This window comes from Cynoglossus semilaevis, chromosome 15 (assembly GCF_000523025.1).
Source record: "Cynoglossus semilaevis isolate Cse_v1.0 chromosome 15, Cse_v1.0, whole genome shotgun sequence".
Classification (NCBI taxonomy): domain Eukaryota; kingdom Metazoa; phylum Chordata; class Actinopteri; order Pleuronectiformes; family Cynoglossidae; genus Cynoglossus; species Cynoglossus semilaevis.
Genome location: NC_024321.1, coordinates 7,833,783 through 7,851,828, shown reverse-complemented (window position 1 = coordinate 7,851,828; position 18,046 = coordinate 7,833,783). Strand labels below are relative to the sequence as shown.

Here is an 18,046-nt window from a genome sequence, read left to right as displayed (position 1 = left end):
CAATGTAGTCATTCCCAAAGACATCGTCTCCAAGACTATTTTTCTCAAGCTTCTACAGAAGGAAAAAATATATCGCAGATTGGTTTATGTGTGCTCAATCTTTAAAAAAAATGTAAAACTTTTGCTTAATTCATCTTTTCTGGCTAAGAAATGGCTTATTCTCATAATACTACGACATATATTTTTTCAACTTTCCTCTTATAAACTTAAGCTTCAAGAAATCCTGTACGTGATTTACATGTGTAAAGTCAGGATCCTTCGACAACTATCAGAACATTTACACTCCTACAGTTACTGTGGTATCGTCAACACTGAGTAATTCACACCTGCCCACTCCAAGCAGTGTTCAGCCCATCATTGTTAGAGAAGCCGTGATTAAATCAATCCGTCCGTCCGTCCGTTCATCCATCTGTTATAAAACTATCCTCTAGTAGGCGCTACTGAGAGAACCGAACACACCCGCACCTTTCCACACACCTGTCCTGTTCTCCGGAAGTACTGTGACGTCAGAAGAGAGGCGTTTTGAAGCTAAAGAATCCAGGGAAAGAATCTCGCTCGACCTGATCAGCCATCATGAACAGAGCGCTTAAAGTTTCAGCCTCACTCCTCTGACTCACACTCAGGCCCGGCAGAATCTTCAGAGCGACACGACTTGATCTGAGCTAGATTTATTTCACGTAAGAAGAATTAGACTTTTTAATCATTTTTATTTAAGGATGTCTATTCCGAGCATTTTACCGGACGAGAAGGTGTTTGCTGAGTTCAAGGACAGGTGTCTATCAACGGACAACTGGCTGAAAAAGTACGATAAAAATGACATGCAAGTGTGGGTTGAACACGTGCCTGCAAAAAAAGGAAATTCTCCCCCTAAAATCCACACCATTAAGGTAAGACGTGTTTAATACTTTCACAAATGTGTGTGTGTGTTAAATTAAAACTTTATTATTAGCAAACCTTATCTGATGCCACTGTGTTTGTCTATCAGTGTAAAATGACCATTAAAGACGTGTCAGCCGCGTCCATGTATGATGTCCTTCATGACGGCCATTACCGTAGGAAATGGGACCCGACCATGGTGGAGAGCTACGACATCGCCCGTCTCTCTGCTAACGCAGATGTGGGCTACTACTCCTGTGAGAACCCAATGCTTTTTCTATGATGTTATCACATACCTGTCTGTTTATGTCTCCGCGGAGTCTGTCACTCACATTTTTCCTGCCACAACAAAGAACTTTTGAGGCAATTCATCTTAAAATGACACAATTTCACGTTGTAACCGTGTACATATTTAATCTTTGATTTTATTTTAGCATATTCACCACAAATCCATGGTTCAACACAATTGAATACAAAGAAGATGCAAAGGTGCACACATTAAAAATTAAAAAAGTGAATAAATGTCAAGCTTTACCGTAGTTGATTGATGGAGCATTACCAACCCTGCTTAGTATCATCACTGACCACAGTAGTGACCTCACAACATTTAACCAATGTTTACAGCAGCCTGAACCCTACAGCTGTACCCTGCTTAGTATCTAGGTGGTGCTAGTGTTACCCTGAACAAGCAGTGAGTACTGGGTATAACTACGTATTTATTTATGTTTTAACTCATTGAAAACATGCTTCACAGTGTTAAATTAAAGAAAAAAGTCTCAAGTTTAGTCAACTTTAGCAGAACTGCTATCGCTCCAACACAGAAACTTAAGCTAGCTAAAAGAAAACCAAGATGTAACACACTGCTAACAAAAAAGACAAATTATTAAAATAAATGTCAAATAAAATGGCCGAAAGAGAGAAAAAGCTAAATTGTGGCCAGAGATTTCTAAGTAAGACAGAGTAACTACATGAAAATAACAGAGGAAAACATTGCCACAAGTTAGCAATACATAATAGCTACAAGTTAGCCTACAAAAAAGTAATTTAGTAAACCAAATGCGATAAGTTGCTTAAGGGGGGGGGGGGGGTTCTTTTCAAATTTAATAATAAATGATAAAATAATTATATAAATATGTATTTTTTTTCCCACATTTCTCCCCCCTGTAGTAGGTTAAAAATGCCATAGTTTGAATATATAATATTGTAGCACAATCTAACCAGACTTTTTTCTTTTTTTTTTCTTTTCCAAAGGGAAATGCCCCAAAACAATAACCAACAGAGATGTGGTGACTCTTCGTTCCTGGCATGTGACGAATGACGAGTACATCATCGTCAATTTCTCGGTCAAACACCCGGTACGATAACCAGCACCTCCTCCTCTTCCTCCTCCTCACCTCCAGGCACATACTGTACCATTGTGCTTAAACGCCTCAAGCATGTGACACTTGGAGACAAGTTGTCCTAGTGTTGAGTGTACAGTGATATTATCTTCTTTTGTGTTGAATAATGATGATTGTGTCATAGTCTTGTTATTCTCATCTTTTTTGGGGGTTTTTTTGGTTGTTGTTACAGAAATACCCTCCGCGTCACGACCTGGTCAGAGCCGTGTCTCTCATCACAGGTTATTACATCAAATCCACCGGACCAAAGAGCTGCACTTTCTTGTATCTTTCACAGGCTGACCCCAAAGGTAGGGCCCGGATTACCCTTAGTAAGCTAACCATGTTAACTTTGTTTAAAATGCTATTGACTTTAAGGGTGTTCTCTACCAATACAGGTTACCTTCCAAAGTGGTTGGTGAACAAAGCTTCGCAAGTTCTCGCACCTAAGGTATGTTAGCTTTACACCAAAGGTGGTGTGTTTGTGTGTTTGTGTGTTCGTGTTTGGGGGTTTCATGTATCTGAAAAAGACAAAGGTAACCATAGTCTGAGTCCAGTTGCTGACAAAGTATTATCTGAGCTGCTGTGCTCTCTCACCCCCCCCCCTCTCTCTCCTGCCCTCTCCAGCTCTTCTTACCAAACTTGTTACCCAGGTTTAACACACATCTGATCGACACAAAAGTGTGTCACTAAGGTTGTACACCTGCTCTTATAGCTGAAGTTGACATTTATATCAGCAAGGTGTTGTTTGATTTACAAACAGGTGGAACTGAGGTGTTACCTGATGAATTGTTTTAGTGTAGTTAGTCAGAAATCAGATTTTTCTCATGGAATTTTTTTTTTCAGAGCTTAATTGAAATCGGTAACATCGATGTCTGCCTTTTTCATTCTGTCATCTGTTCAGAGCTTAATTGAAATCGGTAACATCAATGTCTGCCTTTTTCATTCTGTCATACAAGTTATTTTGAATGAAGAGTTAAATTAGTCACTTTATTTCTGTAAACTGTGTAAGTGCTGTTACCATCATGCCACTGTAAGACATTCAAGCACAAAATGCCTTGCTGCAGAACCAAACCAAACTGGTTTTATCTAGTTTTGCAGCACACAACAATAATTGGCACAAATCAAGTTTTGGTCATGGTCCACCATTAAAGAAGCATTTGTCTTGTCAGTGGTTCAACAACAAGGACCGGAACATCCAATCCACGAACTAACGTCTAATTAACTACTTAATTAGTCAACACTTGTTTTTTCTGACTAATTATTTTAAAAGTACTTGATATAATTCAGACGAGTTCACAGAGTTCAGCTCTGTGATATATCCTGTAATTCGTGAAGTGTGAATGTCTTTTGGGCCATTTTGGACCCAACAAGAAGTAGCTTCATTTGTCATTGCACAGATACAAACACCTGTGTATTTAACCCACCCCTGAAACAGGAGAGGTGGCAAATAGACCACAGCATGTGCCAGGATTTAAACCAGCAACTCTCTAATTATAAGTCCGGTCCTCTAACTGCTCTTGAAGGACATGGGCTTTTTTTCTTTATTCATTTGACACACAACAATCCTAACTCTAGTTCAAAGAATCCTGGTCTTGTGAAGAATGCTGAACTCCTTGGTATGGACCAAAACTAGAAAAAAAGAAAGTAGTTAGTTATATCTTGCTGAATATATAGGTCACAACATCCCAGCCTAACTAAAGCCTGTGTTGGAGGAAGTTGTGATGTATATGTACAGTCTATGGTTGGTATAGATTGTAGAATTCAGGGGAAAATGAGACATTACTTTTTTGACAGGAGGTCATAAAAGACCTGCAAAAAACACTTCATGTCATTATGGGATGTTTTCATGGCTGATGAGTCATCCTCTTCATTGTCTGTCCTTTGTCAGATTGTTAAAAAATCATGAATTAACTCAACTGACCTTGGTAAAAGAAAGTAGGAGCTTTTTTGTCAAAGCCGTGAGTGCTGCTCTTCTCATTAAACTGCAGCTCGGCTTTGAAGGTAAATGAGCTCAATCGTCATCTACTAGATTAGTAGGTAAATGAGCTCAATCGTCATCTACTTGTTTTCCTAGATTAGCGTTAGCACGGAATTAACTGTATGTGGCAGAATTGACGTAAACTATGACTGCTGCAGATCTGACACTGTATGGTATTGTAGTATTTCTTGGACTTTGTCATGATACTGCGTCACTGCAGGGCTGTAAATAGTTTTTTCCACATTCGCTGCAGCTTATGTAACTGCTGCAGCTTTATCTCCTGCTCTGTTGACTGAGATTGAAGGTGTGGTGATAATCCCTGTCTCTGTCCAATCCTGCCAGGTGTTGAAGTGTGTACACAGGGCAGGACAGAACTACCCAGAGTGGAAACAGCAGAACTCTCCTGACCAGAAGCCCTGGTTGTACCCGGAGCAGAACACACTGCCCATGATGGACCCGGCCGAGCTGTCCATACAGAGAGCAGACTCTCTGGAAAACGTGGATGAGAGTTCCAAGATGGACCCTCAGGACAGCGAGGACAGTTCGTAAATCATGCCGACGTGCACACAGGAGGGAGAAAGTGTTTTCAGAAGGAGAGAGAGGAGGATGGACTTGAGACCTCCTGCTCTGATTTAGGACCAGGCTCCTCTGACTATGTGCCAAAATCAGTGGGTGACATGTCTACAGTCGTCTTAGCTGGAGATCAGAACAGGTCCAGATGCCATTTGATCACTTATCCTGAGCTAAGCTCAAGGTTTACCTTTGTTTTCCCCCGTTTTTATTTCTTTATGGAGACTGAAGGAAAATACAGTACTATTGCTGAAAGTAGAGTGAAGTGAATTAGAATCTAAACTGTCACCACTACTGGCTAAAATCGGTTGTTTTAGTTGTTACAGTAGCTATTTATTAGTAATTAATCAATAATATAAAAACAGTAGTTTTTATTTTATTGAGACACTGGCTTTCTCGTTTCTGTTATTTTACTAATTTAAAAAAAATACAGTATAACATCCATATTTTCCCTTTTTTTAATGTAAGTTTTACATCTTTCAGTTGTGATCTGGGCAGACAGAATGAAGCCTTGTTGTGGGATTTAAAGGTTTTCACTGTTTTTCTTATATAATTATAGACTGTAGACCTGGTCATTCAAGGATGAGATCAGACGTTGATCTCTGAGAATGGAATTGTCTTAAAAATCATTGACTGCATCTAAAAAGATGAAGTAACTGAAAATGTGGAATTATGAAGGTTAGGAATACTTTTCATTAAATGTAAAATATTTATACGTAGCTTCAAATGCTAAATTCGGGAATACAATGTCTGTTTGGTGGAGCATGATCCCATTTGGTGGAAAATGGATAATAAAGCACAACAGAAATTGGTTCATATAAGCATAACTGTACGACATGAAATATCCTAACAACTTGAAGGATTTTTCTGAGTCTTCTCATTGCAGCCAGGTTGCTTCATCTACTTGATGCAGTAGGTTATAATTGTATAGAGGTGTTAAATGTACACAGCAGGTCATGCAATTTATTCTCAGGGTTTCTGAGAACTCAGATGAAGGCATGTTTAGGGAACAAAGCTGGGATGAAGCCGTGCAGGCTGAGATGGTTGGCTTTTGTCCACTGTAACATTTTCGTATGAACCATATGATACTGACTTGACTGTCTTAAGAAGGTTTTTTTAAGTAAACCTCAGTTACAAAGCTTTTGTTGTCACTGTGTTTTACCACATTCCTGTCAAGGTAGCACTCAGTTTCAAGGTAAACCATCTTGTAACTTAGAACAAGTCTGACAACTCGTATCTGAGCAAACCAGTCTGTTTGCATCTCTGTTTCAGGCTTTCCAGGTGCAGTACTGTATGTGCTGACTTTGTGCACTTGAATGGCCTTGACTTCCCTGATGTGACGATAAAAAACCTCTTAAAAAAATAGGAAGTCTTTCGGCTCTTTCTCACAGACAGATGCAGCAGGAAAGAAACAGTCTTTTTTATAATGCAGTATAGAGCATAATAGAAAGATGAACAGGATTATTAGTTTAATCTTTTAATCCATTCAGCTCAGGAGAATTATATGAAAACAAAGACATCAGCAAAATTTGGTATCTTTTAAAAAATAAAATTGCATTAAGATAAATTAAAATGTGTTAATGCACTTGGACCTCTGCTCCACTGAACATAAGACCAAAGAAATTGCTGTTTGTGTTTCATCTAAAATACTTATTTAGTTCTCAGTCGATTTTGAGTCCCAACTTTTCTTGATGCGTTTCTGGTAAAATATAAAACATCTGTCAAATAAAAGATCCATTAGTATTTAATACCATTTATATCCATAACTGCAGTAACTTCAATGTATTTCTTTATGATTTCATATGAAAATTAAGTCATAGAAGTGAGTTCAATGTATCAACTCAGAGGTAAAAAGTACATGTTGTGCACCTGGCAACATGAATTCGTACAGGATTGCTAATTTACAGAGTTTGAATAAAATATGCAGAACACTTCCATCGGAGTGATCCTTTAGATGTATAAGATGGTGGTTTGAGTGCATTCAGCATGATTGACTCAACAAATGTTTAGTGTATTAACTTAAGAGTTTAAAAATCTACATGTTGTGCACCTGGCAATGTGTATTCATACTTGGTTGCTATCTTTTTGATTAAGTTATTTGAATAAAATATACTGAAAACATCTATCAGAGTAATCAGTGCCAATGTGCACAGAAGTGCTTCTCTAAACAAAACATCTCATTAGCATTTCTGTAAATACAGGCAATGTTGACACTATACAGTTTTCATATACTTGAAACATTCATTTCATCTCTTCTTCACAGTGACGATGAGATTGAAGACGTTGAACAGAGCTGATGACGTTGACACACACTGAAGAACTGTAGATGACTTCACGTTAGTCATGCATCACTCGTCCATAAGCTAAGTCACAACGCAGACTCACGCTGTTGCCCCAAACATTTTATGGTAGGTGCTCTGCTGCCACCTAGTGTACAGTCCTCTCCTTCTGCCTTTGGTAGTCTGATTAAAAAAAAGAAAAACAGCCACAAAAACATGAGAACAATAAAAGTGCGGTCCTAATATAAACATAATCCACTGCGACACACTTCAGTGACAATGGGATCTGTCAGACAATAACCATGGCTGTGTGCAGCGTCTGTTATTACTGAACCTGCCAAGACTGTAAGTCTTCACATGCTCCATCACAAAAAGATTTATTTATTTTATTTCTTTTACATGTATTTCCACGTGTTAACTGTTCTGTCTGATACTGCTACTAAAAAACTAAGACAATGGGCAATACAACTGTTTCATATCTGCTGCCACATACTAAATGTTCGAAAAGCAATATAGGTATAATTAATTACAATTGCAATCATTCTGCTATAACAGAATGTAGTTTGTTGTTTCACACTTGTTTTTATTTGTGACTAATCCAAATGCTGGAATCACTAATACCGACAAATGTCAAAAAGATATATAAAAGTGACAACACTAACATTAATGTATCCTAGGTCTAATGAGGGACCACAACTTGCCTTTTTTTTCCACTGTTCAGTGTTAATTTGTATTTGAAACAGGTAAGGCCATTACCTGACATTTTCTCATGTAAAAGAGGATAATTTGAGCTAAACTTACTGTAAGGAAAGAAGCGAACCCTCATCAGTATTTCTCGTGCGGTCTTCAGAATTTCTACAGCCTGTGGAAAAGGAATTAATTAAAATGTAGAAAAAGTACTTAAGCCAAAAAGTAACTTAATGGTTACTGTCTTTTACAGAACACATTACTTAATTGTGCAGTTGCGGAAATGTGCTAAATACAACTAACTTAACTTTTTTTTTCATTATAACTCAGACTTACCCTTGTGTGCTCTATATCTTGGAAATCAACATCATTCACAGAGAGAACCTGGTCTCCCTCTTGTAGTCCCGCTCTGTGAGCATCTGAATCTGGGACGACCTGCCACACCATCACATAGAAAAACATCAAGACCAAAACATAAAAATAAATTAATTAAAAGAGAAACGATTTCAAAGTCTGTGGAATCCTGAAGCGACGACTAACCTTAGATATAAAAATTCCTAACTGTGATGCTTTGCCCCCGCGGATGTTAAAACCCAGCTGTGCTCCCGGGGGTTTCTTCAACACAACAGTGCGAGGCAGGAACTGAGTGAGCTCATTGTTGTAGTCTGGATGATGAATACGCTACAGATGTAGAGACCAATAATTATTTACTGACATAAAACTGTATTAACATCCAACAGAAAATTATATTTAAAAGTATTTTAGTTTGATTAAGGGACAGTAACTGAGATTTCGAAGAGATTAACACTGCACTACACAGCCATGTTCTGATAACAGCACCTAAATATGGTATTATAAAAGTTGCATACATCCTGTGGTGGAATCCAAGCAGGTGGGTTTTCATATGAAGGCAGGAAAACAACTGGAAGTTGGTAATCATCAAAAGAAATTTTCTGATCCATTATTCTGGAAAAAAAGGGAACCACTGTCAGTAAAAATAAATAAAAAATATTAAGAATAAAAAATTAAAGAAATCCCAATTAGGTCGAGTTACTGAAAGGAGAACACATTTAATTTGTTGTTAGAAGGGAAACGTATTTTTTAATTTTAAAAAAAGCACTAATCGCACATCTAAAAAAACTAATCATTGAACAGTAGCGCCGTTTCATTTGATCGCCAGGCCGTTGTGACACCAGAAATAGACATTTCAGGGCTTAATGCTAATAAAAAGTGATAGGATTTTCACAGACAATTTACGATAAGCATCAATCTAAGTACTGAAAGTACTGAAAACAAAATACAAAGGTTCTATGGTCATTACTGTTTAAATGTAGTATTATAGAGTATGTAATGTTGGATTAAAGGAAAAATGATCAACGAGCAGAGACCAAACCCAGCACTAGTTGCGCCTACGGTTTAGAGCTAGTGAGGTGTCCGTGAGAACACCGTGTTCCTACTGTACATCGCTCGAATGCTGAGGTTACTTTAAAACACTGATTCAAAATTGGACCATTAAATAGTTGCCAATAAAAGGTCCGATAGCATAACAAAAATGCAGGCTAACGCTAGGTAGCTAACTTGAAAACGGACTAAAGTTCCTCTATTCGCGCGTCCCACTATTTTGCTCTATTGCCAAAAATTGAACAGTCACGGTAAAATGTTATGGAACCCCCCGCCCCTCCCCTGGATAAAATATAATAATAATAATAATAATAAAGAAACAAACAATTTTTACCACAGGTTTTCTGCAACTGTTAGCAACAGCCACTTCCTCTGTTTACCAAAATCTTCACATCCTCAACCATTATCCCATTATCGCCCCCTACAGTCTTGGGTTGGAAATTCAGCTTTAGCTCCGCTTCAACGCAATACAAGTTCAAGTAGGTTTTTATTGTCATTTCTTTCTTTTTTTAGGGGAATAATGCTTTATTAATAACACACAGAACAACCATCATGTGGTGTATCCAGATAATAATCTGGAGTGTAGCGACAAAGGTACTTTGCAAAGTGGAGGCATTTTCCCACAGGAAAGTACCACTTCTTCAGTAGTACTTTGCCATGGTCCACATATCAATATTAACTGAAAAGGTAGAGATCAGTTGTAATCGACTCCTGGTGGTTAACCAGCATTATCAATCTGATGTATTTTCTAATTGATCCCTCATTAAGTCCCCTCTGCTTTTCTTATCCATTTCCAAAATCTGTGCAGGGGAATTTTGTTTGTTTGTTTTTTGTCACATGCCGATCTCAGCACTCCATTAATCCAGTAGTTTAAAACGCATTTCCTTGAATACTGTGGAATTCATTTGCCTCTACTTGTAAAAACATCACCTTGCCAAAATTATTCAAGCCTGAACCTGTGTTTTCATCCAGTTCCATGAAAAAATCATTGTCTTGCTTGTCCAGTATTTTATAGTAATCTCTTGTTCTAATGAGAGCTGAGTGAAACCTAATCATGTTGCAATAGTAATACTCATATCCAAAGACGTATTCAAATAGAACCTGTTTGTGTTCCTGTTCTTTTCCCGTGGTTTGTGTTTATACAACACCACCACATCTAAATTGTAAGCTAACACATCGCCTGTGTATATAGACAGAGAGATAAACTAAACACACTAAAGTCAACATGGTCATTGGTTAAAGTGCAGTAAAAAGCTTACATTTTACCAAGAAAACGATAGAGATAAAATTAGATCCACAAAGGACACCTGCACTCAAAAAGAAAATCCTTGAAGATGTCAGTGAAAACAATAATATTGTTAGCTCAAAATAACAATAATTAGCCAAAAAAGAGCAGAAATTATATGATACAATATACACTTAATGATGTAGAATTAGCAATTATTTGCAAAAATTAGTATGAAGTAAGAAAATGCTAAACAGTTAGCTTGTAAAGGCCTAGCTAGAAGTCTCAGTCAAATGTGTGAATTCATCTGACAGAAAAAACCTGAACAGTAAGTTACATGGCCTTCAAAAAGATTAAAGACCCCCAGTTTAGAAGGTCTTGCTAGTCATTTTAAATTTCAATGAAAATTTAATGGCATTGTACTGTTGATTTTCACTAAAATGTTGCAATATATAGCTACAACAACCTGTTCTTATCATTTTTGTTTTATATAAAGCGGCTGAAATATCACACTTGTTTATGTTGATATCCAGTCCTGTCCATACACGTTCTGTCAGTCTAGTATCAACGCAAATGGTTTTCTTTCTTCACTGTATGCCCCAATACACTTGATAGTTTCAACAGATTAAATTCCTTCACCTCATTCAAACTTCACATTGTAGGTATTCTCCCACCCTTTACATTTCATGAGTTTATTTTGAAAGCACAAGCTTAAACCTGTTGGAAAACCACAGCAGTGAAAGAGAGCTGCCTGGCCAAAAGACAAGTTGATAAATAAGTGTGAGCCTCCTATTGGATAATTACTGCATGGACGATTATCTTTCAACTGGCAACAGGTAATTTAACCGCAACTGATGCAATGAGTAGCTTCTTATTTCTTTAACAACCATGTTGAAAGTCACCAGTCCATAGATCACTTGGTGCCAAGCCGCAATGGGGTGCACTGAAGAAATGTACGTAATTTTACTAATTTACTTCATACAAAAAAATCCATTTACTTTCTTTATTTAATGATAATCTGGCAATATTTTAAAATAATAGGTCATTCAGACTCTGATACAAACAGAATAAAGTCTAAAAGATGTTTTATTTTGAAAATGTAATGATCCTTCAATGCTTAGAACCTTGGTATTGGTCTGTAGTAACAGATTAAAACAAAAAAGGTTGAGGACCACTGGTATGGATGTAACTACTCTGTAACAGACTAATACATGTTTCTGTAATTGATTATTATTTGATTGATTATAAAAATGTTTAATTTTCTTAGGTAAAGGAACATTTTTGCATGGACTTTACTAAATGCTTTTTAAGCTCACACAAAATGGCTTGGCGGACCACATTTGGCCCCGGGCCTTGAGTTTGACACATATGGTCTACAGTGTGTACAGCAAACCTACCACTTTATTTGTTTAACCTTTTTTGTATTTACTTGATGTATCACTTGTGATATGAAAACTATTAGCTTTTGCTCCATGGAACTGTGCAATACTTTCACTGGCTGTACTTTACTGCTTTCTTTTCATCTCCTTGGTGTTCTGTGTAATTTCTCAGTATTTTGTATTTTCACTCTGCTATTTCCTTTTGACTTATTTGACTCGTTCTTTCAATCTTTTTTACAGATGACTAGACATCCGTTTACTTTATATTACTTTACGTTTACTTTATATTACTTCTTAGTATTTTTTTATTTATTAACTTCATCATTTATTAACTACATCCACTCGTGTAATACTGCACCACACCAAACCCCGCTCCCATCACGTCAAAGGCAGAGTCGACAACATTGACATTCAAGCCACGGAGGCAGAGACAGAGGGAGGCAGAGAGAGAGAGAGAGGGAGAGAGAGGGAGAGAGAGAGAACAAAACCGCGTATTTCCCCGTGGAATCCTCCTGTGGTGAAGACGTTTGTCATTAAGAAGACATTTAAGAGAGAGTAAGTTTTATTATTTAAACATTTAAACTCAGGAACATTAACCAAACAAAAACTTAGTTCGCTGTTCTGTCTCCATATTAAACTAGATATGAGATGGAATTTGTTGATAAATGTCATCAATATTTAAAGAACACTTTTCGGCAATACATATTTCTAATTTGACGTCTTGTGTGAGTGAAGCCACGTGGGTTTGACTCTATTTTGGTTCGTAGGTTTACGCTTCATGACTAATTAACCGTTCCGTTGCTTTTATTTAACATTTACAACAACAGAAAAACTGAAATAATTGAGTAAAAGCAATAATGTGGAGGCAGTGCATTTTGAAAATAAGAGAAATTGTATTTTATTATCAAATATTTTTGCGTTGCTTTTATTTAACATTTACAACAAGAGAACAACTGAAATAATTGAGTAAACAATATCAAATATTTAATATTTAATACACGTTTTTCTGCTGGTATTTAAATTTTTATCGCATTTCGACAATGACAGCGTGAAAATGGTTTAAATGTGTTTAGAGGGAACATATTACCACATTTCTGTGCTATCGCTAAATAACGATTGAATTCATGAGGTCAGAACATCTAAATGGTTTTTTTCCCTTTTTGTAATCAATATAAAAACGTTAAGTGCCATTTGCTGCTCCCACAACAGACACCTGTTTGGTCTAATATATATGTCCTAAATTGACCCATACAAGAAATACATTTTCATCTTTTTTAAGACATGATTCATGCCAATAGCAGGGCTCCTGCAGTGCTGTGTTATAGTAGGATCCAAAACTGGGTCACTAGGACAGATTTGTTGGGTTGCAGGACGGGGCAATAACAATATTACTGTGTTGTCCTCTCGGGCTGCGAGATAATCTATGTTTGATTAACGTGTTCCTTAAAATATCTGCCACAGTCCTATTATCTGCTTCAAATCGTCACGGTCCTTTTTGTACATTACAATTTTGATTTCTGAAACATTTATCGTTCTAAATTGAAATTTGTAGGTTTGTTTTAAAAATTAAATGTGCAAACGCCGACTTTTCTTTACACAATATATATCTCTCACCATCCATCTCTGAGTCTGACTGTGAGTCCTAAGGATTAATCATTAGAGAATTAGCACAGAAGATACTGTTGAACCTGTCAATCTAACAATGAAAACTGAACTCATTTGTATCTTTACTGTAAATGTGGTTTTAAAAAAAAGCCACCTTTTTGCCACATGATCATCTAAAATTACCCACTGAGTGCAATTTAATACAATGTCAGGTGTGTGAAGTGTGCTGGTGTCTGACTTCACAGAATTATCATTAAATATACGGTGATATCCTCAAGCTGTTTGAAAGACTCATAAGAGACTCTGGAGTGTAAGGACGTGTTTCAATGATCTGTCAGTGTAAGAGAGACAGGTGATTGCTCAACATAGGGCTCCTGGTGTGGCCTGTGACGTGTTGTGTTTTAAAGAAGAATTGAAATCAAACTTAAAATAACGTAGTAAAGTAGTAGTAGAAGAAGTTAAGCAGGATAAAAGTCACACAATGTGACACAAGCTCACTTTTAACAGGAAGAACTCTGCTGCAGTTCCAGACACTGTGTTATCATCTGCCTGTGCAATATCAACAACTGTTTATCTGTCTTAACATGCTCCTATTTAGACATCCACCCCCAAATCTGTTGCTGGGATGTTATAACCCAGGGAGAGTGAGTTTGAACACAACGCTCACTGAAGGAGACAAACACTGCACTTGTGAAAAGCCCTGGCAGTACTCCAGATTAATCAAGTTAGACAGGAATCAGTTATTCATGAATCATTACCTTCATCGGGAGTTTTTGTGTTGTGCACACTGCGTTTCCTGTACGGTTTCTTTAAGGGCAACTGAAACCTGTCACACCTCCAGTCCGTGTCTTGACATGACCTCAGATTGAAGACCGCCATAGATGGGAGAATAAATAACCACAAACTTTATTGTTTGTCAACCCGGATGTCAACGTCTTTGCTTGAGTCATGTGAGTCCACAGCAGGGCATATTGCACTCAGATCACATGTAGGCAGTTTGTAAGGTGTTCTGGTGTGGATCTGCAGGTCCACATCATACTGTTGGGGACGAGAGAGAAAGAGAGAGAGAGACAGAGAGTGTGCCATTGCGTTAATCAACTTCAAAACTGAGCTTAAAGAAAATGAGTATCTTAATGGAACATGAATTCACAGGCGATGACTGATGGTCAATAACCGATTCAAGCAATTGAAGAAATTACCTGTAAAAAATTGCTTTGCTATCTTGGATTACTTGTTAGTTCCTACTTCACCCCACCCCATCCTGCCCCCACTCTCTCCCCCGTGCATGGACGTGCTTGTCACTGAGGCTGTTTGTGCTGCAAAGCCTTGAACAGTGTGACTTCACTCCCAGGCCCAAGTGTGCATTACTCTGAATACCCAATGGTGTTGGCCATTGTAAGGGCTTTCAGTGGGTATAAGGCCCCCGTTTTCCACTGAGAAGGCTATTGGGCCTCCTTTCTCTGCCTTGATAGCCAAAGAAACTCACCAATCTCTGTCTTTTGCTATCCCTCATTCTTTTTTTTTCTTCTCACGTTTATAATCCTTAGGTTCACGGGGGGGTGATTGAAATCAGGCCTGCCCGTACAAACAGTGGCGTTGTTATCTGGGCTCCCTCTGTCCCTCTTCACACTGCAGCTATCAGGTGGCCACACTGCATTGGAAAGGATCTGCTGAAGTGATGCCTCGAAAAAGCTGTGGCAGAGTTTGCTGCAGAGGCCTGTACAGCTGCCACTGGGAGACGAAACTGAGAGAAGACCATCCAGGAAAAGTAAGCATTTCTGGTCCCATTTCAGTCCCAAAAAAGTTTACAAAATAAAATGAAATAAAATAAGATTCACACTCACAAAACATTAATGTTGAATAATATAATCAAGCTATTCAGCACCTGAAGTGAAACCTAGGAAGTTGATTGGAATTAGCAGTAAAACACCAGGGGGCATTTGCTCAGTCAAAAAAAAAACACACAAACGATCAAAATGCCAGTAGTCCAAACAGAATAGAAGTTAGCTTTGTAAGCACCGCAGACGGCTATTTCTTTCTTTTTTTTCTTTAGGATGCAGGTATTAAATTGATTATGATAAGTAGAGGGGGCAGAAGACACTCAAAGAGGTGACAAATTGATGTAAATACAGTAATTGTTTTTTTTTTCAAAGTTGATCCATTTTCATTTATGTAATGTCAAAAAATCCTCAACTTACTTTATGTTCAGTAATGCTAATACTTGCTTCGTAATTACAGCGGGAAAGAGCTGTGAGCGTTACATGACCAATTTCACCACTCAGTTGAGCTGCACTTTCCCGTCATCACTAAACCTTAATAATTCCCTTTCAGCAAGGATTAACATTCATCTGACCTGAATGAGGAAATAAAGGGAATAGCCCACAAATATTTATATTTATATATTTATATTGTTGATTTTAGCATTAAAGAAATACTGAAAATAAAAATTGAGATTCAGTTGCACAAAATCAACCTGTGTGCCAGTAAAAAAAGAGACAGGTCCCAACAGGCTTATCACAGATTTATGTGAAACAGGATTATAAAAAGGTGGAGAGAATGTTGGAAAGCAGTGAGACCAGGAAGCTCCTCCTCAAGTTTCACTGTCAGGGTAGAACATGGGTCAAACAGTGAAAAATGTTGAAATTGTTCAAATTGTTATCACTTTGACATATTTCACACACGCACACACACATTGACAGATACAGATAAGGTACTTTTTTGTTTTTATTTTCATCCTTCCATCTGTGTTATTGCAGCATGCCTGCTGCGGGTTCTCAGTCGTCCTCTTGGTGTCCCTGCTTTCTCTTTGCTGGATGTACATTTGTCTGGTTACGTTCAACGACCAAGAGGATGTTAACTGGTGAGAAACCATCACAAACAGTCACATGACCAGCCCTGGAATCTAAATAACAAAAGCCCTGAATTCTTTCCTTTCTCTCCTTATGGGTGACCTCCATTCTGCTCACTTCTATTGTTTTTTTTTAGGGAGGGTTTCAAAATGCTGAAACGTTGGGTGAATTTCTTCATGTTGGGAATCATCGTTTCTGCAGTGTTGACCAGCTACTGCGTCCTGCTCCTGGTAAATACTTTGTACCATATTGTATCATCATCGTTAATTCAAAACATATTGCAATGTTTAAATTGAATCATGCACATACCACGTAGCAGGAGCTTCGGACAAATCATTGGATATAAAGGTTTTTTTCCTCGTTTCAGCTCATTGCACTGTTTCATGTTGCCATAGGAGAGAAGCTGGATTTACACTGGTTTCACATGGTATTGTACATTTTTAATCATTCTTACACATATACTCCATACTCCTTACACTGGTGCTGGTTGAAATATGAAAAAAAATCACTAAAATTCTTTCCACAGATCTTCCTGTCTCTTGGTGTTCTTTTTATAGCTTCTGGGCTCACAGGAATTAGTCTCAAGTGGAAACAAGAGTGGCCAACAGTTCCTCTTTCACTGCAGGTACAGATCTGTCCAGATGCCAACAAGGTGTCTGTGGCTTGTTAAAAACCTGCATGTGTGTTCCCACGTAATGCACACATTCATGTTAGGTTTTGATATCATGGCCAGCAACACATATTGAATTGCATCAACTCTGTATTAATCTGAAATTGCTTACTCATTTTAAATGTGAGCAATTGAGAGGCTATGTTTTAAGTTTTCTTCTTATTTTATCATTATTATTACACAAGGTATGTGCATAAATGATTTGTTGTAATTGTTTTTCATCATGTTGAACATCACAACACACCACATGTCCCTCTCTGTCACAGGCCACCGGTCCTTTCCTGCAGTTTGGTGCTGTCGTAGCTCTGACTCTGCTCAGTCCATTGGTCTTCAGGTGCTTCCTGAGGTCCAAAAATGGTAGGCACTAGATAACATAAGAGAACAGAACAACAGAACAGCAGTGCACAGACACATGGTCACTCTGACGTTTTAGATGGTTTTGTTGTTTAGGAAATTGTCGCAACCAGACGAAAATGACTAAATCTCAGTGAGTGAAAATATAAGCATTGCTAAATGACCCTTGACCTTTGAGCTCTTCAGAGAACAACCTGGTGTTATTAACAGTGAAGATCACTGCTGCAAGATTTAAAACTTAAAAATCCTTCCATAAAAAAAGGGAAATAGAAACATTCTCTTCTTTTTCTTAACTAAGACCAGTTTCCTGAAGCCATTTCCCATGTGGATGCAGGAAAATAGGATTTAAAAAAAAACAGTCCCTGGAAGTGGCTACTGACCATTTACTAAAAGACTGCTGAACTTTACCTACGCTCTGTTCAAACTGTCAGATCTGTCATCAACTTACTGCAACTCCCTTGTCATTCTGCTGTCAGCAGGGTGTAAGGTCCTCATTGCTCTCGTCTTCGTGGTGATCTCAGCAGCCATCTTCCTGTGTCCGCTGCTTATCCATTCTCCTTGTCTGCTGAGTGAATTACCTGAGAAACCAAAGCTGATTGGCCACAGAGGTGCCCCAATGGTGAGCATCATGTTTGAGCTCTGACACCGTGTAGATAAATATAATCTGTTCTTATGTGGTTGATCGACAGGTGCACTGTCACCGTAGTTACAGCAAATGTGTACAAACACAACACAGGTTTGCAAGTTTACCCTTTGTGATGAAAATTGGAACAGAAGTAGATATTGCATAT

At 37.9% G+C, this 18,046-nt stretch overlaps 3 protein-coding genes across 4 annotated transcripts in view; 2 read left to right on the top strand and 1 right to left on the bottom strand.

Annotated features, from left to right (window-relative positions):
• Positions 1 to 453: 453 nt before the first annotated feature.
• On the top strand, positions 454 to 5,945 carry stard14 (START domain containing 14). The gene is made up of 6 exons (XM_008326748.3): positions 454 to 887; positions 986 to 1,133; positions 2,128 to 2,231; positions 2,449 to 2,566; positions 2,654 to 2,706; positions 4,579 to 5,945. Exons 1-6 carry the CDS (start codon positions 717 to 719, stop codon positions 4,783 to 4,785), a joined length of 801 nt encoding a protein of 266 aa, XP_008324970.1. The 5' UTR covers positions 454 to 716; the 3' UTR covers positions 4,786 to 5,945.
• Positions 5,946 to 6,267: 322 nt separating this feature from the next.
• Positions 6,268 to 9,639, bottom strand: pdzd11 (PDZ domain containing 11). Its single transcript, XM_008326747.3, has 6 exons — positions 9,508 to 9,639; positions 8,642 to 8,738; positions 8,313 to 8,453; positions 8,109 to 8,207; positions 7,887 to 7,947; positions 6,268 to 7,268 (listed from the first exon to the last, which is right to left on the bottom strand). The coding sequence occupies exons 2-6, from the start codon at positions 8,732 to 8,734 to the stop codon at positions 7,234 to 7,236; spliced, it is 429 nt and encodes a 142-aa protein (XP_008324969.1). The 5' UTR covers positions 8,735 to 8,738; positions 9,508 to 9,639; the 3' UTR covers positions 6,268 to 7,233.
• A 5,296-nt stretch (positions 9,640 to 14,935) lies between these two features.
• gdpd2 (glycerophosphodiester phosphodiesterase domain containing 2) overlaps positions 14,936 to 18,046 on the top strand; it is a 6,805-nt gene continuing 3,694 nt past the window's right edge. For both annotated transcript variants that reach the window (XM_008326746.3, XM_008326745.3), the window contains exons 1-7: positions 14,936 to 15,150; positions 16,139 to 16,242; positions 16,368 to 16,461; positions 16,599 to 16,658; positions 16,758 to 16,856; positions 17,168 to 17,258; positions 17,732 to 17,874. In XM_008326746.3, coding sequence (XP_008324968.1) covers positions 15,061 to 15,150; positions 16,139 to 16,242; positions 16,368 to 16,461; positions 16,599 to 16,658; positions 16,758 to 16,856; positions 17,168 to 17,258; positions 17,732 to 17,874 — 681 coding nt within the window. In that variant the 5' untranslated portion in view covers positions 14,936 to 15,060. The remainder of the gene's footprint in view (positions 15,151 to 16,138; positions 16,243 to 16,367; positions 16,462 to 16,598; positions 16,659 to 16,757; positions 16,857 to 17,167; positions 17,259 to 17,731; positions 17,875 to 18,046) is intronic.

Coding starts and splice junctions, on each gene's coding strand:
- stard14 (XM_008326748.3), top strand. CDS start 717: ATGTCTATTCCGAGCATTTTACCGGACGAGAAGGTGTTTGCTGAGTTC. Junction 888..985: donor CTAAAATCCACACCATTAAG/GTAAGACGTGTT, acceptor TTTGTCTATCAG/TGTAAAATGACCATTAAAGA. Junction 2,232..2,448: donor ATTTCTCGGTCAAACACCCG/GTACGATAACCA, acceptor TTGTTGTTACAG/AAATACCCTCCGCGTCACGA.
- pdzd11 (XM_008326747.3), bottom strand. CDS start 8,734: ATGGATCAGAAAATTTCTTTTGATGATTACCAACTTCCAGTTGTTTTC. Junction 8,208..8,312: donor TAGGAATTTTTATATCTAAG/GTTAGTCGTCGC, acceptor ATGGTGTGGCAG/GTCGTCCCAGATTCAGATGC. Junction 7,269..7,886: donor GGTTCGCTTCTTTCCTTACA/GTAAGTTTAGCT, acceptor TTTTTTAATCAG/ACTACCAAAGGCAGAAGGAG.